Source organism: Puma concolor, chromosome D1 (genome assembly GCF_028749965.1).
Source record: "Puma concolor isolate L17-30 chromosome D1, mPumCon1.1.hap2, whole genome shotgun sequence".
Classification (NCBI taxonomy): domain Eukaryota; kingdom Metazoa; phylum Chordata; class Mammalia; order Carnivora; family Felidae; genus Puma; species Puma concolor.
Window position 1 is genome coordinate 100512893 of NC_141676.1, and position 22971 is coordinate 100535863.

At 49.1% G+C, this 22971-nt stretch overlaps 1 protein-coding gene and 1 long non-coding RNA gene across 2 annotated transcripts in view; both read right to left on the bottom strand.

The window, feature by feature from the left end:
* The window catches only part of LOC147576934 (uncharacterized), a 28467-nt gene extending 20962 nt beyond the window's left edge, over positions 1 to 7505 (bottom strand). Inside the window, exon 1 of the long non-coding RNA XR_015241311.1 lies at positions 7448 to 7505. This is a non-coding gene — a long non-coding RNA (uncharacterized LOC147576934). The remainder of the gene's footprint in view (positions 1 to 7447) is intronic.
* A 13304-nt stretch (positions 7506 to 20809) lies between these two features.
* LOC147576936 (trehalase-like) lies at positions 20810 to 21347 on the bottom strand. Its single transcript, XM_086676386.1, has 3 exons — positions 21247 to 21347; positions 21046 to 21162; positions 20810 to 20936 (listed from the first exon to the last, which is right to left on the bottom strand). The coding sequence occupies exons 1-3, from the start codon at positions 21321 to 21323 to the stop codon at positions 20810 to 20812; spliced, it is 321 nt and encodes a 106-aa protein (XP_086532512.1). The 5' UTR covers positions 21324 to 21347.
* Between the last annotated feature and the right edge of the window lie 1624 nt (positions 21348 to 22971).

The following is a 22971-nucleotide window of genomic DNA, read 5'->3' on the forward strand; positions in this document are numbered from 1 at the left end:
CTGGAGAAAATCACATCCTCTTAGGCCTGGTATGTAGCTATTGATGTGTTGAATACTTCCCGCCCCCCGCCTCCCCCCCCCCCCCCCCCCCATAGCAAAGACCAGCAATACAACTGGCAGAACCAGCAATATGACTTCATTGTCCTACATCAGGGCTCTATTACCGCTCTTACTGGTCTACAGAGACTTTGTTCACCTCTGAATTCTACAGGATATCATGCTGGCCCACTATATTATGGATGTGATGATATATAGCATCTACCTAGATACTTTAATAAAAACTCAAGCATGCTAGAGGATAGGAAATAGATTTAACAAAACATCATGGACCTGCATCAGTGGAATTCTAGGGATCCATAGGACCACGGTATGTTGCAATATCCCTTTCTAGGTGAAGGACAAATTGCTACATCGGGCCTCTCCTACCGCCAAGAAAGTGGCATAATGTCCAGTGGGCCTCTTTGGATTTTGAAGGTAATATATACTTTGGGTGTGTCACTTTAACTTATTTGCTGAGAAATCTGAATTGTTGCCTTTTTTTTTTTTTAACGTTTATTTACCCTTGAGAGACAGAGTTGAGAGAAGCAGAGAAAGGGAGGAGACACAGAATCTGAAGTAGGCTTCAGTCTGTCAGCACAGAGGCTCGAACTCACAAACCGTGAGATCATGACCTGAGCTGAAGTCGGACACTTAAGCGACTGAGCCACCCAGGTGCCCCTGAATTATTGCCATTTTTAAGTGTGGCCCAGAACGAGAAGGCTCTGCACCAGGTCCAAGCTGCAGTACAGGTGGCTCTTAGACTGTATGATCGAGCAGATCCAGTGACCTTGAAGTACCTATGGCAGGGATGCTTGTACAGAGCCTTTGGCAGGCTCCTTTAGGATTTTGAAGAAAAGCTATGTCATCCTGTGACAAAAACTACTCCCCCCTTTGAGAAACGTTTCTAGCTTGCTATTGGGCCTTAGGGAGGACTGAATGCTGACCACCAAGCATTACCAAGTTACCTGAATTGCCCATCATGAATTGGATGTTGCCTGCAAGCCATCAGGCAATTTTGGGTTCTGCTGGTCCAACAGTCTTAGTTCCCAAGAGAGGAATGCCCCTCCAGAGAACTCGGCAGAAGTTCCGTTAAACTGGAAATTGAGATTGCCACATGGGCTTCTGCCTACTTTGGGCTTCTTATGCTAATGAACCAACGGGCTGCTTTGTGGTGATTGATCCAGATTTGAAAGGGGGAAATTGGGTTGTGATCACACAAAGAAGGTAAGGAAGAATATGAATGGAATGCGGCAGATTTTCTGGGACTACTCTTAATTTTACCATATAATGTGACAAAAAGTGGAAAACCACAACTTAGTACAGGCTGGACTAGTACTAGCCCAGACCCTTCAGGAATGAAGGTCTGGGTCATTCCTCCAGGCAAGGGATCAGGACTATCAAAGGTCCTTGCAGAGGGCAAAGAAAATATGGAATGGGTGGTGGAAGAAGGAAGAAAGAAATTATAGATACCATTTATGACCACATGACCACTTGTAGAAATGAGTATAATAGTTATATTTCTTACTATAAGCTTACTAGGTATGTATTAACTAATTCTCTTTTTCTCTCTTCTCATTCTACCATCTAAGATGTATCAATAAAGATTAGAGGGAATTTTGACCTACTTTAGAAAAGGCTTGAACATCATCTGAAGATAATGTGACATAAGAATTTGTATCCTTGGGGCACCTGGGGTAGCTCAGTCAGCTAAGTGTCTGACTCTTGGTTCGGCTCAGGTCTATTTCTCACAGTTCGTGGGTTTGAGCCCTGCATCGTGCTCTGTGCTGATAGTGCAGAGCCTACTTCGGATTCCCTCTCTCTCTCTCTCTCTCTTTTTCTCAAAATAGAAAACAAGAATTTGTATCCTCTTTTGGGAAAAGAGTATGCTTTTGATTTTTTGATGAACAATGGAGTATGTTAACCAGAAACATGATTTTGCTGTTTATTTGGAAGTTAAATATGGTTAAAAGAAGTGTGACTGAATGTCAGATTAACATAGGGTGGAGGGTTGTGGTTTTGTAAATTGTTTGCTGGGCTAATCTGGACCTGCCTTTCCCAGAATCCCCTTCCCTGTTTGGCTAGGGATCAGAGTTGGCCCAAAGAAAATTTGCACAAGATCTGGGAGGTGGGACTGAAGCAGCTTGCATTAACAATATAAAGGTCATCATGGTCAGAGGTGATAGGTGCCAGAAAGTTCTAGTTTCCCCTTGTTCTTTTTCCTTGTTGTGCATCCTTCTTCTTGTTTCTCCCTTGTCCAACTCTCCTTCCTTATTGCTAGTTCTGCTAAAGAAGCAATCCCAGACCCGTTACCAGACTACTCTGCTGTGAATTCACAGAGTGTAGCTATGAAGAGACAACAGCCTTCCATCGTCTACTCCAGTCCCCTCTGTGATCCCATTCCAGCAGCTGATGTGCCTCACTTCCACATTTCCCTGAAAGCACTAACTTGCTCACCAAGGCTAGTGTTGAAGAGGGCCTATGAGTGATTCCCCCCCCGCTGGTTTTCCAACACTGTTATTTGAACCATTACTTCTCCAGTCTCTTCTCCAATATGTGAAGCAGTGACTCTCAGACTTCAACCTGCAACTGTATCACCTGGAGGGCTTATTAACACTCGTTTGCTGAGTCTCACCTTCAGAGCTTCTGGGTCAGTAGGGCTGTGGTGGGGCCTCGACATTTACATTTCTTTTTTTAAATGTTTTTATTTATTTTTGAGAAAGAGAGGGACAGAGTGCGAATGGAGGAGGGGCAGAAAGAGAGGGAGTCGCAGAATCCGAAGCAGGCTCCAGGCTCGGAGGTGTCAGCACAGAGCCTGACACGGGGCTCAAAGTCGTGAACCACGAGATCATGACCTGGGCCCAAGTCGGATGCTTAACCAACTGAGCCACCCAGGCACCCCTAGATGTATACATTTCTAACAGACTCTCAGGTAATGCTGCTTCTTGATGCTGTTGGTTTAATGACTGCACTTTGAGAACACTGGAGCAAAATCTAATTCTTATAATAAACTCTTTATAATATCCATTGTAGTTCTGCGTTCCTTGACTTAATTCTGGCCAACATAGAACCCCGGAGCACATAGGGGAAGAACAGAAATTAAAAACTATTAACGTGCAACTAGGGACATGCCAGTGACCACTGGGGAGCAGGACTGCTGTCTTCCACTTCCTGCCAATGACCAACAACCAACGATACACAATATATGAAGGGACAGTTTTCAACACCGCTGGACACCGGCCAATGAAAGGCAGTGAAACTTGAAGATGAGAAAGATGAGATGAGCCAGCTTGCTGATTGTAGTATGGTTATGATCACCCAGCTTACTGCCCTGAAAGAGTTCCCCAGCCATGATGTGGAAAAGGGAACCCAGGTGGAGCCCAACAAACTGAGTTGAGGAAACAGAGCTGATTCTGAGAAGATGAAACAGATCAAGTTTGCAGGGCAGAGTACCAGAAAGGAGAGAGCTGCACAGGAGAAGAACTCCAGAGATGTGCAGAGGGTCCCCTTGAGTATTTGGCTGGGTATTGATCAGCCCAAGAATGTGCAGAAACTAGCTGAGGCAGAAGAAAACCACTCAAAAGGATTAGAGGGAAGAGTGCCCAGCATTCACATGGGGTTGGGAATAGTGCCCCTTCCCACCAGGCAGACCGGAAAACCTCATGATCCGAGGGGCATGGGATAGAGTACTCAGAAAGTAGTGGGAAATAACTAGACTTAGAATGAGCATGGATATGGTCCCGCTATCACAAATCTTAAAAAGCAAGACCTGAGAGAATCAAACACTTTCCAAATAACTCACCCCAGAACAAAGTTCAAGAATATTTATAGGAATATAAAAACTGTAGCACCCAACAAAGTGAGATTCATAATATCTGGAAGCTGATTTAAAAAAAAAAAAGCATGCAAAAAAGCAGAAAAGTAAAACCCAGAATAAGGAGAATTATCAGTCCATCAGAATTGACTCATATTAGAGTTACGAGACAAGGACATTAAAACAATTGTAAGTCTGTCCCACATAGTCCAAAACATAAGAGACAGAAGAAGTTAAAAACAAAAACAAAAACCATGCAAACTTCTAGAGGTGAAAACTACAATGTCTGAGATGAAAAATATACTGAACAGATTGACAGCAGATTAGACACTGCAGAAAAAAAAAAAAAAAGATGAGTAACCTTGAAGACACAACAATAGAAGCTATCCAAAATGTCTCAATAAACCCCAAGCACAAGAAATATGGAGAAAACTATAAGGTATATCACAATCAAATCGCTCAAAACTAATGATAAAGGAAAATCTTACAAGCAGCCAGAAACACACACACACACACACACACACACACACACACACACACTCACACACACACACACTATGTGCAGAGGAGCAAAGATAAAAATGAGAGTAGAATTCTTATCAGAAAGAATTCAAGTGAGAAGTCAGCAGAGCAACATTTAAAGTACTGAAAGAAAAAAAAAACATTGACCTTGAATTCTATACCCATTAAAATACATTTCAAAAATGAAGGCTAAATAAAATATTTTCAGACATACAGAAGCTAAAAGAATTCATTATCACCAGACCCACAACATAAGAAATGTTAAAGGAGAAGCCAAAATGAAATAAAATCATGTGGAAATATGGATCTACAGAAAGGAAATAAAAATCTCTAAGAAGGGTAATTTACATGGGTAAACATGACATTCTTATTATTATTTTAGTACCTTTGAAAGATAATATAGACGCCTGGGTGGCTCAGTCAATTGAGTGTCTGACTCTTTTTTTTTTTATTTTTTTAAGTTTACTTATTTATTTTGAGAGAGAGGAAATGAGTGTAAGCTGGGGAAGGGCAGAGAGCAAGGGAGAGAGAGAATCCCAAGCAGGCTCTGCACTGTCAGCACAGAGCCTGATGTGGGGCTCAAACTCACAAACCATGAGATCATGACCTGTGCCAAAACCAAGAGTCAGACACTCTAAAAAACAAATAATCCAGTGAAGAAATGGGCAAAAGACATGAATAGACACTTCTCCAAAGAAGACATCCAGATGGCCAACTGACACATGAAAAAACGCTCCACATCACTCATCATCAGGGAAATACAAATCAAAACCACCATGAGATATCACCTTACACCTGTCAGAATGGCTAACATTAACAACTCAGGCAACAACAGATGTTGGCGAGGACGCGGAGAGAGAGGATCTCTTTTGCACTGCTGGTGAGAATGCAAGCTGGTGCAGCCACTCTGGAAAATAGTATGGAGGTTCCTCAAAAAATTACAAATAGAAATACTCTATGACCCAGCAATTGCACTACTAGGTATTTATCCAAGGGATACAGGTGTGCTGTTTCGAAGGGACACATGCACCTCAATGTTTATAGCAGCACTATCAACAATAGCCAAAGTATGGAAAGAGCTCAAGTGCCCATCGATGGATGAATGGATTAAGAAGATGTGGTGTATATATACAATGGAGTATTACTCGGCAATCAAAAAGAATGAAATCTTGCCATTTACAACTATGTGGGTGGAACTAAAGGGAATTATGCTAAGCGAAATTAGTCAGAGAAAGACAAATATCATATGACTTCACTCATATGAGGACTTTAAGACACAGAACAGGTGAACACAGGGAAGGGAAGCAAAAATAATATAAAAAACAGGGAGGGGGACAAGACATAAGAGATTCTTAAATGTGGAGAACAAACAGAGGGTTATGGGAGGGGGTATGGGAGGGGGGGATGGGCTAAATGGGTCAGGGGCCTTAAGGAATCTACCCCTGAAATCATTGTTCCACTATATGCTAATTTGGATGTAAATTTAAAAATATAAATAATGTTTTTAAAAAAAGAGTCAGACACTTAACCAACGGACCCATCCAGGGGCCCGGAGCATCTGACTCCTGATTTTGGCTTGGGTCATGATCCCACGGTTATGATATCACGCAAGCCCTGCATCTGGCCATGCCGAGCGGGGAGCCTACTTGGGTTTCTACCTCTCCTTGTGTCCCTCTCCTCTGCTCTCATTCTCTCTCTCTCCCTCCCTCCCTCCCTCTCAAAATAAATCAATAAACACTGACAAGCACAACCTCGGTCAGGTGATCAAGGTCAGGATCATGTGAAAGGTCATGTTGATATTATGTACTGTGATACGACATGATGAGAATGGCACTTCACCTCTTGTGGTTCTTCCTCTCTCAAAACCACGACCCGAGTATAACCATGAGAAAAATACCAGACACCTCAAATTAAGGGACATTCTACAAAATACTTGGCCAGTACCCCCAAAACAGTAAAGGTTGTAAACAAACAACAACAACAACAACAAAAACCCGACAACAACAACAAAAGACAAGGAAAGTCTGGGGCACCTGGCTGGCTCAGTTGGTAGAGCATGCTACTCTTGATCTCTGGCTCGTGAGTTGGAGTCCCACGCTGGGTGTAGAGTTTACTTAAAAAAATAAATTACATTATTTTTTTACCCACGCTGGGTGGCTCTAGTCAGTTAAGCGTCCAGCTTTGGCTCAGGTCATGATCTCGCAGTTCGAGAGTTCGAGCCCTGTGTCGGGCTCTGTGCTGACAGCTCAGAGCCTGGAGCCTGCTTCCAGTTCTGTGTCTCCTTCTCTCTCTGCCCCTTCCCCACTTTTTCTCTGTCTCTCTCCCTCTCTCAAAAATAAATAAACATTAAAAAAATAAAAAGTAAATTACATTAAATAAAAACAAAAACAAAAAACAAGGCAAGTCTGAGAAACTGTTGAACCCAAGAGGAACCTAGGGAAACATTCCTACTAAATACAAACTGGTATCCTGGATGGTATCTTGGAAAAAAAGAGGGATAAGTGAGAAACTGAGGAAATCTGAGTATAGACTTTAGTTACTAATAATGTATCAATATTGGTTTATCAATTGTGACAAATATGCCATATGAATGTAAAACATTAGTAATATGGGGAAGCTGGGTATAGAGTGTATGGAAAGTCTCTGTATTATCTTTGTAACTTCTCTGTAAATCTAAAATGATTCTAAAATTAAGTGTTTTTTGTTTTTAACTGAAAAGCCTTGCAAATGCCTCTCTCTTGGAATTAGGTGGGTGTGGGGAGACTTTCAAATTCTAAGGCCAATGAAATCTCTCAAAGTCTTAATGAACAAATTCCTGAGCCTCCAAATTCCCCTTAATGCACCCCCTGACACATGCTTTCCCAACCTTCCTTAACCCTGCCCTGCCAAGAAGTAAACTTTTCTCTACATAAAAGCTTTTATTTTTTTTATTTTATTTTTTTATTAAAAAAATTTTTTTTTTCCATTTATTTATTTTTTGAGAGACATAGAGAGACAGAGCACAAGTGGGGGAGGGGCAGAGAGAGAAGGAGACACAGAATCCGAAGCAGACTCCAGGCTCTGAGCCGTCAGCACAGAACCCGATGCGGGGCTCGAACTCACAAACTGTGAGATCGTGACCTGAGCCGAAGTCAGACGCTTAACCGACTGGGCCACCCAGTCGCCTCAAAGCTTTTGTATTTTTAATGTTTACTTATTTAAAAAAAAATTATTGAAGTTTGTTCATTTTTGAGGCGGGGGAGACAGAGTGTAAGTGGGGGAGGGGCAGACACAGACTCCAAAGGAGGCTCCAGGCTGTTAGCACAGAGCCCGACATGGGACTTGAACTCGCCAACTGCGGGATCATGAGCTGAAGTCAGATGTTCAACCGACTGAGCCACCCAGGCACCCCTGTGTAAAGGCTTTTAAATGGGCATGTCCCAAGAGCTAATTATCTCACAAGCTGCTATGACTCTCCTCAGGCTCCACCTCTCATCGCCCCTCGGCCAATGATGACCATCAGACCCCAAAATAACTCAGTGAGAGAGGTAGAAGGCCTGGTTATACACCAAAGAGTTACAATGTCTTGCTAATCTGTATTAGCAAGAATCTGGGGGGTACACATGGGAGTGAAGTCTAGGCATATCAGACCGATAAGGGATAGAATATAAGACTTGATCCAGCCACGTCCGTTGATACGGGTGCAGCCACTAATGGTTTGACCGAAGCAGACTTGAGTAGTATTCGTAATTTGCTAAATTGGCTAATGAAAGCGTGGACCTGCTTAGTGGGGGTTCCGAGAGTAGCAATACCAACACCACTCTAGAAGTTGTTAGAAATGCAGAATCACCGACCCCAACCCAGACCTCCCAAATCTGAAACCGTGGGGAAGGGGCCCAGCAATGTGTGTTGCAAGCCCTTCAGGTGATTGTGATGGACACTGAAGGTTGAGAACCACGGGCCTGCAATCACTGAGGTCGAAATGCCAGGTCTTCCCCAGCATAAGGTCATCAGGAAAGAATTCCTAAGGCTCCAGGTAATGAGTATGTTGGAACTGGATCCAACTTGGATTCCCTGGGAGAGCTGAAAGACTCACGCTTTGTTAAGGTGTCAGTTGGTGAGGCGAGGGCCAGCCTCCTCGAGGTACCCTGTGATGGCCACTGGAGGTGACAGCAGGTGCTGGGATCGGTTCCCTAATTTCAGCGGGAATAATGGAGACTCATTGGCAAAGGCCAGGTGCTTCACCATCAGAGACAAGGTAAGCCTCGTTACCACAGTGAGCCCCGGAGCCGAGGTGGTGTGAGAGAGTCTCAGGCTGACGCAGAACTGGAGGAGGGCTCTGTTCCAGGGCAAGATGGCGGTGATGCAGGAAGGCCCTGAACTCACCTCCTCCGCGGACACACCAACTCTACACTGACTTGAGAGCAAGTCCTCCTGAGGAAGAACTGAGGGCTGACGGAACACCTTCTGCTTAAAAAAAGGTAGGGAGACCACACCGAGAAGGGCAAGAGAGCAGGAGGCAAGTAAGGAAGGGAACCCCACTCCAAGCTGTGAACTGCAGCTGGGAGGAATAGGACTGAGGGACCTACCCTGGGGCACAGAAGAAAAGCTGCGGTTTAAAAGGGCAACAACTGGGGCGCCTGGGTGGCTCAGTCTGTTAAGTGTCTGACTTCAGCTCAGGTCATGATCTCACAGTTGGTGGGTTCGAGCTCCGCTTCGGGTTCCGTGCTGACAGCTCAGATCCCGGAGCCTGCTTCTGATTCTGTGTCTCTGTCTCTCTCTCTCTCTGTCCCTCCCTCACTCGTGCTTGCTCGCTCGCTCTCTCCTTTCAAAAAATTTTAAAAAATAATAATAAAATAAAATGTCAAAAATGCTGATTCCTCACCGAGAACTATGAAATTAAAAGCTCTGGGGCGGCACCTGGTTGGTTCCCTCAGTGGAGCGTGCGACTCTTGATCTCAGGGTCGTGAGTTCAAGCCCCACACTGGGGGTAGAGATTACTGAAAAGAATAAAATCTTTAAAATAAATGAAACAAAAGCTCTGAGAGTAGGCATGAAAATCTGCCTTGAGTAACAAATTCTGTGTAACCTTATGCTTGCTAAAGTTTTTAAAGAGCGACCTGATATTAGACCAGCAGATTTTAAATTCCTTAAGGTTGCTCTGTGCACGTACCAATTTGTAATGAAGTGTGTGTGGTGGGGTTGGGGAGGGAGGGTTGGGACAGCAGAAGTGCCGAAGGTTGATAGATCCCATAGTCTGGACATTAGTTATGAAAATGAATTTTCTTTTTAATTTTTTTTTTTTTTTTTAGTGTTTATTTATAATTGACAGAGAGAGACAGAGCATGAGCGGGAGAGGAGCAGAGAGAGAGGGAGACACAGAATCTAAAGCAGGCTCCAGGCTCTGAACGGTCAGCACAGAGCCTGATGCGGGGCTTGAACTCACAGACAGCAAGATCATGACCTGAGCAGAAGTCGGACGCTCAACCGACTGAGCCACCCAGGTGCCCCCGAAAATGAATTTTCTTAAGGGTGGAGAGTGTGGCGATCAGATGGGGCGATAGAGAGACCATAGACCACATAAAAATGAGTATGAGTGACCGAGGTGCTTGATGGCTGTGGTTTCACTGTCTAAGTCCCTCTGGGAAATGAACCCTGTTACGGTGGTAGTTTTCAGAAACTATTATGAGAAATAAACTAGGTAGACTGACACATATAATGTAAAACATGTATTTAAATTTGATCAACTTCTAAAAGATAAAAATTGGTATTTTTAGGAGTGCCGTATCTTTTTCAACCTCAGGTATCTCATGACTCGTTATTTTGGGTAATTTTTACCACCACCCATCACTCTCAAACCAATATGTACCTTGAACTGAAGCCTGTAACCACGAGGTTAAACAATTTGAATAAACTAACCATTTGTCTTTAAAACTAAATAAAGAAAAATAAAATAGAACCGGAGGACATAATATAGACAATCCGATGTGCCGTCAGGAAGACAAAGCTTCGGGACTAAAGGACTGGTTTCCAGTAAATGTCTGATTTGAAGAAAATAGATAGCGTTGGAATTTTCTTGGGTGATGACGGGCTGATGAGAGGATGTCTCCTATCGATCTCGGGAGCTTTTGTTAGAGGCGGGAAGAGGAGATGACCCAGGTTGGGCTGGTCTCACCAAGTGGGCTGAATTGAGGTTTCCTTGGGTGACTGATCTGATCTGCTTAGGTAGGAAAATGTCGAAGTCTCCTCTCCATTTGTTGTTTTATTTTAACTGGCTCTAACTGAGCTCCCCCCTCTCTGTAGTCCCTGCCCATGAGTACAGCCAAACCCTCAACAGACTCACCAGCAGCTCGCTGTTTGCTTGCCCTCAACTGCAATTCCTCTGCTATTCCCGAATACACTGTTGTCCTGGCTTACCTCAGATTACCTCTTTATTTAGGTCAACAATGGTCATCGAGTGTTTTGAACCGTGTGGATCTGTGGTCGTGGGCAGATGACCCCAGCGTCTCTACTAACACTGCAACCTTCTCGAGTGCTGCCGAACGACACCTAATGCCTCGGGGTGTTCCTCCATGACCAGGTAACGGACCGAGGAGGACCGTGCCGTGAAGGTCAATTCCAGCAAGCCTGGAATTGGCCTGAGCTGTTGGTTTAGCTAAAGTATTCGCATGGCACCGATCCTTGGTGAAGGCATGAAACATAACGATTAATGGTATTGCTTTACGACTATGGCTCTCGTGACTTTCAGGGAGGTTGGTACTGGTTGTTAGCACTGTTGACTGATTACAGGGAGATTAGCTTTTTGCGCCCAGTCTCACTGAGACCCCTGGGAGATTCTGGCTTCATGGGGTGGTGGAATTATTCTGCAAGGTTGGGGTGCTGTCGTACAAGACCCACTATATGCTTGAAACCAGTGGCCAATATATGTATGGTGCCTTATGTGGGTCCAAGAACCAAGGGGTAGAGGTGAGAATGGCCTCTTTCACTACGATTCCTAATAACCCACTGGAAAAATGCTTGCTTCCTATCTCCCCGCCCCCCAACCTTCAGATTGGTGAGCTAGAGGTTCTGGCGCCCAAAGAAGAAACGCTGTTTCCAGGGTACACAGCCTTGATTCTGATGAGTCAGAAGCTGAAATGGCCCTGGCTCATTTGGGGCTCCACGTGCCACTAAACCAACAGACAAAGAAAGGGGTTAATAGCCCTGGGTGGCATGATTGATCCTGGCTACCAGGGCAAAACGGCCTTGCTGCTACTGAATGGGGACAAGGAGGACAGTGTGTGAAGTGAGGGGCATCACTGGAGCACCCCTGTGCCTAACCGTCCAAGTCAGCGGAAAACTGTGGGAACCCAAAAAATAAGGCAACCAAGGACTCAGATCCCGCAAACGTGAAGATTTGGGTCACCCTGCTTGGTCAAGAACCCTGTCCCGAAAAGTGCCAGCAGAGGTGAAAGGGAATGGAAGTGAGAAGAAGGCATCTAGGGTTACCTTGGCCTTGGGGCCAGCCATAGGAGTGGAGACCATCGCGTCCCTGTTTCGTGAGATGTTCTTGTTTCTTTTTCTCCCTTTGGCCCGTTACTCTATCTGAGGAACACCGGTGATTTCGGCTGAGAGAATGACCAGCTATCATTACCCCACGGTGGTATGATAGCTGGTGAGAAATGGCGGGTCCGCTATGTAGGAGAGACAAGATGTTCACCTGGGAAAAGGCCTAGGGTGGATGCTGAGGGGCCAAAGAGGTAGCCTGTGCCGTTTACATTTCTTTGTCCTTTAGAACCACCTCCGCCCCTGCCACCTTCTCCACTCAGCCCTCTGCCCCAGGAGGCCGCCCTTGTGGCCCACGTCCAGTATCTTCTGTGTCCTGGTGGAGCCCCACAGGAGATCGGAGACAGAGGCAGAGGTCAGGTGGCTTACTTCCTCTTGTGATCAACCACGATCATGTCTTCTCTCACGGGCCTTGTGGTGCCTTTCTCTCCCTGCGGAGGCCAGTGGCCATTCCCTCCCTTGTCCCTTCCCACATCATGGGGGCAATGCTTGGCTGCTACCGAACTTGGATTGCTGCCCTATCCTTTGTGGTTCCCTGACACCCACATCGTTTTTGTAAATAAACCCTCCTCAAATTATCCTATTTTGAATGTGCCATCTGTTTCCTGTTGGGAGACTGGCTGATGCAGTGGGTTTTATGCCAAAATTACCCTGCTAACAGTTTCATTATTTGAACTTCAACTCGTGGTGTCCTGACATTTCCCCCCACGCCCTTATAGGGGAGCTGTTTTGAGCCCCCTGGGAGGGTCTGCTGCCCCATAGCAGGCAAAAGGGTGAAATAATACAGTGCAAGCACCCAGCACGATGTCTGTACAGGCAGACTCAATAAATCCTAGAAGAATCCCCCCACCTCCCACCGCCCTACCCGGCTCCACACTGCAGACGAGGTTCGTGGGGTTTGGCCTCTTTCGTTCCGTCATGCATTGTTAGCAATTTGAGTAGGGGAGGGTTAAACGAGCCATTTTGCCAAAAATGACTACTTTATTGAATGACGATTTTATTGTTCAATTCGTAAATTTTAATGCATTTGCAAAAGGCAAGAAGGGAAAACATGTAATTTAAGTCATTTGGAAGCAAAACTGGGCTGTAGGCAGGGCAAACCCAGTCTCACCAGGCAAGCAGACTTCCTACCAAGTTAATGACACTGAAGCTCCAGGGCCCCTTGCGCACATGAGGCCCCTTGATGGTCCGAGCCCTCCAAATTGTTTCGGCTTCAGGCCCCACAAAACCTGGAGATCCCCCCTGCAGGGAAGATACTACATTCTGTGTCCTCTCTGGGGCACACTGAAATTCTGTTTGGGGCACTGTCAGCTCACACCAACAGAAGCCACATGCGTCCTGGATGAATCCAACCAGAATAGGGGCCTCTGGCAGATGTGTGCCATGCCGTGCGACAGGCACTCTTCCCCAGCTTCTACGGGGGCAGGGCCTGGGGCCGCAGGCACGCACCTTCCAGAACGCTGGCAGTTATCTGACTTCCCAGTGAGAACTCATGCATCTCAACAACCATTCCCCACGACCTCTGACCACCGCTGCTTTACTTTATGGCACAAGAGTTGTCCTCAGCTATGCAACCCCCCCACCCCCTCCCACCCCCCTCCACCCCAACCCCCTCCCCCACCCCCCACCCTGGGCCAAAGGCCTCAACTCTTTGTTATTCAAAAATAATGTCACGGTGCGGGGGGAGGGGGGGGCACGCCTGGGTGGCTCAGTGGATTAAGCGTCCTACTCTTGGTCTTGGCTCGCTCAGGTCATGATCTCACGGTTTGTGAGATCAAGCCCCGGGTCAGGCTCTGTGCTGACAGTGTGGAACCTGCTTGGGATTCTCTCTCCCCCTCAGTCTCTGCCCCTCCCCCACTCACTCTGTCTCTCTCAAAATAAATTTAAAAAAAATTTTAACTCTCTGTTTAAAAAAAGTTAGAGTATAATTATGGGAAACCGACGTATGCCTACCAACTAGCTTTGTCCTCTTTCCTTCATATTTTGTTTTTAGAATGGAAACATCCCAGAGGCAACTGAAGCATTCTTTCCACTCATGCCTACTGGGATCCCTGCCCCCCTCAGTGTAACTGCTCTCCTCCTTTCGCAATTTACCATTCTCATGCATGTCTTTATGCTTTTGCTGTATACACCTACAAGCTATGTATAGTATTGCTTTGCATGTTATTTTTATTGTGGGAAAATATACATAACGTACAGTTTACCGTTTCCACCATTTTTAAGTGTATGTTTCAGTAGTATTAAGTTGCATTCACAGTGTTGTGCAACCATCACCATTCTCCGTCCGTAGACCTGTTTCATCTTTCCAAACGGAAAATCTGTGCCCATTGAACTCCGATCCCCTTCCCCACAGCCCCTGGCAACCATCATTGGATTCTACTATTGGTCACTGGGAATTTATGGTTCTTTATGTAAGTGGGATTACACAACGTTTGCCTTTCTGTGTCTGGCTTTTTTCACTTAGCATAATGCCCTCACTGTCCGTCCAGTGGTTGGACAGTGTCACAAACGGCAAGATTTCATTGTTTCTTACGGCTGACTGAGATTCCCAGGCATTCTCAAGGTCAAAGGATTCACAGATGTTAGGCTTTTGATACAGATTAGATTACAGTCTTTTTTTTTTTTTAATGTTTATTTTTTATTTTGAGAGAGAGACGGGTCGGGGAGAGTGCACGCAGGAGAGGCGCAGCGAGAAGGGGAGAGAGAGAATCCCGAGCAGGCACCACACTGTCAACACAGAGCCTGACGTGGGACTTGAATTCACAAACGGTGAGATCATGACCTGAGCCGAAGTTGGACGCTTAACCGACTGAGCCACCCTGGCGCCCCCAGTCTGAGTCAGTCTTGAGGCTGGCCTTCCAGTCTGGACTCCCCATGTTTACGGATCACTAATGACCTGGAAGAATTCCAGAGGATGATAGAGGTCAATACAGGCTCTGGAGTCTGTGGTAGGTTCAAATCCCAGCTCTGCCACTTGCTAACGGTGCTACCTCTGCACAAGTTACTTAAACTCTCTGAACCTCAGTTTCCCCATGGACCGACCTGGGGCTCGAACCGATGAACCGTGAGATCGTGACCTGTGCTGAAACCAAGAGTCGGACACTTGACCGATGGAGCCACCCAGGGGCCCTATACTCTAAATTTTGTAATATGCTTTGAGTTTTTCATAATCTGAAGGAACAAGATATTATGTATGCCTGGTAAGTAGGAGTCATTCAGAGACCCGACCTTAAGAATAAGCTCCTACAGGGAGCTCAGCTCCAACTGGGTGGCTCATTTGGTTAAGCGTCCAACTTTGGCTCAGGTCATGATCTCACAGTTCGTGGGTTCGAGCCCCACGTCGGGCTCTGTGCGGACAGCTCGGAGCCTGGAGCCTGCTTCGGATTCTGTGTCTCCCTCTCTCTCTTCCCCTCCCATGCTCATGCTCTGTCTCTGAATAATAAATAATAATAAAAATTTAAAAAGTTAAGAATAAGTGCCTACCCTCCTCACATGGCCTGAGCAGCCTCCACTTATTTGCCAAGTCTGGAGCAGAGCCTGGAAGTTGTGATGTCAGAACATCCTTCCAGGCCCACCCTCTCCAGGCTGGCCAAAGCACATCCTTCTTGCAAGAACCCCGGGGAATTGGAGGACAGAGAAACCGCTGGAGGAATCCAAGCTACCGACAAGCTGTGAGCTAAAAGACGCCTTCTGTGGGGAAATGCGGAAACGTTACTTGCCAGTGGGCGGCCTCACAGCATGCAAGCCTCACCTCATGAGAGCTTGTAGGGACTGGGTCAGGGGGTCTGGAGTCGATTTCCACACTGATGAGGCTGTGAGGAAGGTGGTCGATGTCAGGGCTTAGCCTTCCCCATGAGGAATGATGAGAACCTTCCCACGTGAGCCTCAGCCTGAGACAGAGGTGTTGACTACGATGAATCCCCATGGTTCCGACAAGGGTTTCCACCTCGTGTGTCGAGCTGAAGGCCTCTGCAGGGGGGCTGGCTCTGAGGAGCCCCTCTTGTCCCTCCTCACTGCCATGCAGATGGCTGTGCCAAGAGGCTCACCTGGACTCCGGCCCAAGGACAGTCTGACTTTGTTGCCGTGAGGCCTGCCTTGACGCTGGTCTTTGCCTCTCTGAGCACCAGTGGTCCTCATCTGTAAGGCTCAGGTGGTTGCTGGCGCCCTACCTCAGGCCACAGATTTGTGTCATACGAGGCTCAGAGCATGAAGGGTCCCGAAGGAGCAGCCCTGCGGTGACTGGCTGACTAGGAGGTCCTCCAGTGGAGGCCTGGCCTTAAATGCACCTTCTCGGACGCCTGGGAAATGCTTGTGCAACGTCAGACCTGCCTGGTGGAGTGGAGAGCACGGTCACCCCCCCAGCCTTGGGCTGCTGGGATGGAGTTAACTGGGGCGTCTCCACCCATTACCAAATAGGCACTACCCTTGGCTGGCTCCCTGCGTGCCTGAAACGCGTCCTCTCTAATTCTTACAACGACCTCTAGAAGAGATACCATCCACACTTCACAAATGAAGATACTGAGGCTCAAAGAGGGACCATCGGCTCGCCTGCACTCATGCCACAAATGTGGCAGAACCAAGGTCAGTATCTCCGAGACCCCCACTCAGAGGCAGCCTCTGTCAGCGGTCAAAGGCGGCTGGTGGGGGGGCGAGGGCGGGGCTCAGGCGCAGGTGCCGGGAGCGCCCCCCCACCTCTCCCCAGGCCCAGCTCATGGCTAGCACCGAGCTTGCAGGGGGAGTGGGCGGGCCACCGAGTTGGCAGTCACGCACAGCTGTCGCTTTAAAGGCGAACTTGTTCCTCGCCTGCCCTTTTGTTTTTTTAACGCCTCACCACAATAGAAACTGCTTACCTGCAGGTGTGCCGCTATTCTAAGAGCTCCAACCTTCGCGTTGGGGTGGATCAGTCAACCCAGCTGCCGCCTGCTCAGCCCGGAGGCTGCTACACTCCCAGCGCCGGCCGCCACAGGCCCTTTGCCCTCCTGTCCAAGTGGGCCAGACCAAGCATGTTGATGGACTCTCGCGTAAACGTCCAACTGATTTTATTACGAACTAAAGCACCATACAGGAAAGTGCGTAAAACACGTTGGCCAGGGTACAGATGGTTGTAAAGCAAACAGCTGGTAATCGGGTCATGAAATGGAACTCACAGCACCCCGGAAGCTGGACCTGTCACTTTCCAGCTGGCAGTCACTCCCCAGGTTGGCCTTCCTGCTGCTGGAGACTCCAGGAATTGTTTGCACGCATGCTGGTGAGAAGTCCAGGGGCCTGGAGCTGATTGCCGCGAGACAAGGCTGTGGGGAAGGTGGTCCATGCACCTGCTCGGCCTCACCTGATACATATGGATCCGGGTGGGTAGGTAGACAGACAGACTGACACACAGATGGATCGGTCTGCCCCTCCCACCTGAGATTAGGCCAGGCAGGCAGGAGCCCCACGATATCGCTGGGACATCAGAACATGGTTGGACGCGTGATGGGAATGAAGGAAACTACAGTGACCAAAAGGCCTCAGCAGAAGGACCTGTTAGAGGTTTTATTCGGCCACAAGCGACAAAAAACTGAAAACCGGTGGCTTAAACAACTGAGGGGTTTGTTTTCCTCATATATGTAATGGGGCCCAGGGCTCTCATGACTCAAAGGCGCCACTGACAACAGTCTCCAACTTTCTGCCCCGCCATCTTCAGTGTGTGGTTTTGAGCCTCACGAAGGCTTTCAGCTTTCATCGTCTTGTGGTCGCAGGGTGGCCTCTGCCATTCCTAGGACTTCATCCGTCCTGAAGGCGGGCAGGAAGGGGAAGGGCAAAGGGCAAAGGCAGCTGAGTCTTTCCCCTTTCAAGAAGCCTCTTCCAGTGACCTCCACTTCTCATTTGTCAGAACTGCCTTCTTGGCCACCCCTAACTGCAGGGGAGCCTGGGAAATGAACTTTGAAAAAGGGCAGGTCACATTGCTACCCTGAGGATAGACACTGAGAAGGAAGCTGGGAGTGCTTCCTCAAAGAAATACTTTGGAGCCATGAGGCAGTAAGAACCATCCCCTACGCCCACCCCCACCCCCACCAGCTGCTTCCCAGGTTCGGTGGGTCCAGTAAGTAGCAGCCGGACTTCTGATCGGTGAGGGTGCAAGTCTGGGCCCAGAGCTGAATTACTGAGGATTTAGAAAAGGCTAAGCTGCCTCTCGGGTCCCTTTCTCGGTCCTTCTCCTACACAGCCTGCAGCCTCACTACAAAATCAAAGCTGAATAAATACTTTAAAGTGTTGTCTCCCCACCGATGAGGCTGCTTGTAAATGCATTAAGCCGAACTAAGTGGTAAAGCTTGAGTGAGGGCATCCCAGAAGGTCAAAGCCAAGACACCCTGAGGGCAGCCAGAGGCTGCATCCTTGTGGGCTGAGGCCCGATCCAGACCCAGAGAAGAACAATCAGAGCATTATGTTTATCGACTATCCATAGTTATTCTATAGATGTTTTCTTTTTTTATTATTTTTTTTAATGCTTATTTACTTTTGAAAGAGAGCGAGCATGTGGGGGGGAGGGGCAGAGGGAGAGGCACAGAATCCGAAGCAGACTCCAGGCTCTGAGCTGTCAGCACAGAGCCCCAAGTGCGGATGGAACTCGTGACCACAAGATCATGACCTGAGCCGAAGTCGAACGCTCAACCGACTGAGCCACCCAGGCGCCCATCTATAGATGTTTTCTAAGCGTGACAGTATTGGGGTTTTTTTTTTTTTGAAGTTTTTATTTATTTATTTAATTTGAGAGAGAGGGAGGGAGGGAGGGAGAGAGAACGAGTGGGGAAGGGGCAGAGAGAGGGAAAGAGAATCCCAAGCAGGCTGTGCACTATCAGGGGCTCAATCTCACAAACTGTGAGATCATGGTCTGAGCCAAAATCAAGAGTCAGATGGTTAAATGACTGAGTCACCCAGGTGCCCCGTGACAGTATTATTCTTTTACTTTTTGATTTGTAAGAGATCTCTACATATTAAGGATCTCAATACATACAGAGTATCTCAATATAAAGGGGCACTGACGGTCAAGAGTCAACAATGCAGGCTGAGGTTTAACTGGACCAAAGGGCCCTGAATGCTGCAGGGAGAAGGGGGTGCTGTAGTTGGGTCAAATCTCCTCCTTACCATTCCTCACACCCACAAGGAACCATCCCCAGTCAGAATTTGGGACATTGAGACATTTAAAAATTGGGATATTTTGCATCAAAATATTGGGTCCCACCCTACTTCAAAAAATCAGAAGTTCTAGGGGCGCCTGGGTGGCTCAGCCGGTTGAGCGTCCGGCTTCAGCTCAGGTCATGATCTCACAGTTCGTGAGTTCGAGCCCCACATTGGGCTCTGTGCTGATAGCTCGGAGCCTGGAGCCTGCTTTGGATTCTGTGTCTCCCTCTCTCTCTGCTCCTCCCCCGCTCATGCTCTGTCTCTCTCTCTCTCCCCTTCAAAAATAAATAAAAACATCAAAAAAAATTTTTTTTTAAATCAGAATATCTAGCAAATAAGTAGCCCACATTCCCTTGTGTCAACCACCTTCTGAGGCGGAGAGCTTCTTTATAGAGTAAAGTGCATTTTCTCACCCTAGTTCTCCTAACTCCCCAAGAAGATGCTCTTGTACTGTTAGTTCCCTTGCCCCCACATATTTCTGCACATTTGTGTTACTAGAATTGGAGTTTGCAATCCCTAATGGAGAACAAAGCCTTCAATTTATGTAGCAATGGCCTAGGATGATAGAGTGAGTGGCCCCGGGCACAGGGCCTGTAATGGCATAGTCAGGTCTTCAGTCAGGGTCTCCTGGGATCCGGTTCTGACTTAAAGCATCTCTCATGGACACTTACAAACACTGCTAATCACATTGCTTACAGGGCCATGAGTTGGGAGCACTGAATTTTGTTGACACTGAGCTGTGGTTGTGAGACTCCTGGCCGGGCAGGGAGATGCCCAGGAGTCTGGGTGCGGCGGGAGCCCCTGACCCTGTTCCCACGGGGAGAGGAAGTCACAGTGGTTGAGGTGAGAACAAGAGGTTGCCCTGGGTGGGCAGAGGCGGGCAGAGGCAGCCACAGGCAGCTGCAGCAGGCTGGTGCCTGGGCCTAGATGCGCCCTTTTCACCCTTTCTGCAAAAATTGCTGCCATGTGCAGAAATAGAGAAACGTGCAGTGTCTGAGAGCCAGTGCCCAGGAGTCGTCCCCCGCCCTCCCGTGTATGCAGGCGGCCCTCGTGACACAGGCCCAGCCCGACCACGCATATGTTTCAGGCAACTCGGGGTTAAAAAGAAAGAGAGAGAGGTGTTTTTGGTCCGCAGATGGCTGTGGTTTGAGCAGGAGTGCAGAGGGAGGGGCCGAGAGGCTCCTTGTCTTGCTCCAGGCCTTGGCGAGCAGGTCGGTCTTGCCTTGGGAGGAGGGCAGGGGGACCCTGCAATGCAGGCTGGTGGCCATGCTACAGAGGAGAAAAGCCCCCACCGTGGTCTTCCTGGTCTGTCGTCCTGTCCTCCATATCCTCACTCTGCCAGCTCTCCTTCTCCTCTGGCCTGGACAGAGCTCACCCACAGCGGTCCTCTCTTCGTGCCACTGCCCGCGATCCTGGTGGTGCCCTGTCTGCTGTCTCTGTCCTCTGGGGCCTCTCCTTCCCCAGGGACGGCCCAGCAGAGGGGGACGCAGCCACTGCATGGCCAGTACCTTGGGGCAAGTTTCCTCTGCAGCCTTCATGTGGTCGCTACGCAGCCTGGCCAGGTAGGAAGGAGCTGGGAGAGAACTGCGCCAGTGGGGGGGCCACGCTGTTCCCCTGGCTCCCGTTGGCACTGCTTTTCTGACAACACAGGCACCCACCCCCTCGGCATCACCATCTGAGACATGAGGTTAAGTCACTGGCCCTCAAACCAGAGTGAACGATGAGAGACTGAGAGGCTAGCGGGGCAACTCCTTACCTGGGTCCCCCATAAGGGACAGAATAGTGATTCAGGACGTAGCTCTTCCCCCCCGAGCTCACAGAGACGTTCCTGTGCTCAGTCCAGAAGTCCAATTCCAAAGCTAAGGTCCCGATGTTGTCCCTGGGGCGGAGCCAGATACCGCCTTAGCCCAGGCACGCCCCCTCAGTCCCGCCCTGGGAGGTCTCAGGGACGGGGGGCCTGCAGGGCAGCAGGGGGCCGGGGTGCCCACCTCAGGAAGGCCGTATCATTGGTGTGAGCCACGTAGGAGTGCATCATGAGAGTCAGCAGGGGGCGCTGGCTCCGCTGCAGGGAGTACACGTGGGCCCCGTTGGGGACATGTCCATAGCTGCCGAGAAGGAGGCCTGCTGAGGGGCATCTGCCAGGCGGCCAAGGCCAAGGCCAATCCAGCGCCAAGCCCGTCCCCTCTTACAGTCGCACCAGGTCCAGGAAGTTCTGCAGCATGCCCTTCACGGTCTCGGGCATCTCAGAGAGGAGCAGCTCCTCCATCACCCAGTAGGAGTCCCTCGGGAAAGGGGCAGTTCAGGCACCCACCCTCCCTCCCCCACCCCGCCACCCCCTGCCCTGCACACCCAGGCCAGTCAGGGTGCCCTACCCTGCTCAGGACAGCCCGCCGGCCCCGGGCTCCCCCACTCCCGCCCTAAAGCCCCGGCCGCTCACCAGTAGTAGAATTCAACAAAGCACCCACCAGGCACAACGAAGGGGTGTTCTGAGTAGAGCAGAAAGAGAATTGATCGGGGTGGCTGAGGACCTCTGGCTTCACCTGCAGTCAGGAGAGAGGGCACAGGGAGCCCAGGACCCCCATGGTGTGGAGTCCGGAAGAGGCCAGGCGGCGGGGGTGGGGGGGGGGGGGTCTGGCAGCTGCGGCTTTGGAGCCAGGGAGCCAGAGCACGAGTTCTGGCTCTGCTGCTGGTCAGCCGGCTACGGCTGAGGTCAAGGCCTGAGCTGCGGGAGCCTGGTCTGCTCGGCCCCACGTGGGGGCCTCTGGAGTCCTGGCTAACCCAGCCCGGCCCTGGCAGGTGCTCACCAAACAATGGCCATTATCAGGACCGGCCAGGGGGACCACGTCCTCCACTCCCCTGGCCTCGTCTCTGGGGCCACCACCAAGCCAGGCCCAGAGACTCAGGGCCTGCATCCTCTGACCCAGGCGTGGAGTGTGAAAATGAATGAAAGGAAACCTCATTCACAACCTCCGGGAGGCTGGCAGGTGAAGCCCTCCTGCCCTGACTCTTTGTCAAGTGCAGATCCCAATTAGCAAGTGGATGCTGCCTTACTCTCCCAGCCGAAGGGGTAGGTTTCTTCCTCCCCAGCAACAGCCCAGCCAATGAGAGGCTATCACAACTCAGCCAATGAAAAGCCACCGTACTCAGAAGGCCCCAGTTTACCGCAAAGGGCTTGTTGTTCGCAGCAGCCTTCCCAATGCCCCCCTTCCTCCATAAGGCAGCGTTCCTGTTCTGCGTTCTGCTGACTTGCCCACGGTTTCCCTGTGGTTTACTCAGTCCAGATGGCCGTTCTCTGCTGTTCCTAAACGAACCCCTTTTTGCTGGTGAAGTAACTGGCAGTTTTATTTGTAAGGAGAAAGGAAACCCCAAACTGCTTTCCCAATGAGACAGGCGTACATGAACGTGGCCTCGGGAGAGCAACTGTAGGACCAGAGTAGAGATGGCTGCCTCCTTCAGGTACTTTCTCTGTTCATGGCCTCCTGGTTCTGTCCCAGTGAGTGTGGTTTCAGTGGGAGAGCGGTGGGCTGTCAGTTATTTTGAGGGGCGTCGTGGAACAGAGCTGGGTTTGCTCCTGTGGGGCTGGGTGGGAAAGGGTCCTGGAGCACCACTCTGTGCCAGCGGGTGCCAGGGCCCCGGGGGGCCGGCTGGGAGGACAGATGCTGTGCAGCCTCGGGCAAACCTCTGCCCTCTCTGAGCCTCAGACAAAGGAGAGAAAGTACATAACAGACAGTGCTGACCACAGGCCACAATCAGCAGTGGAAAATATTTCTGAGCCGAGGCCTAGCTGATTAGCTCAGGGAAGGTAGAGCCCAGCTGGGGAGTGAGCAATTAGAGGTATAAGAAGCAGGTCTGCGTGAGTTTACCTGGGAGGAGGCTGGTAGGGGCTTCAGGGAGGCAATGAGGAGTTAGAAGTC

Coding starts and splice junctions, on each gene's coding strand:
- LOC147576936 (XM_086676386.1), bottom strand. CDS start 21,323: ATGGAGGAGCTGCTCCTCTCTGAGATGCCCGAGACCGTGAAGGGCATG. Junction 21,163..21,246: donor TTCCTGGACCTGGTGCGACT/GTAAGAGGGGAC, acceptor CCTTCTCGGCAG/CTATGGACATGTCCCCAACG. Junction 20,937..21,045: donor AATGATACGGCCTTCCTGAG/GTGGGCACCCCG, acceptor GCTCCGCCCCAG/GGACAACATCGGGACCTTAG.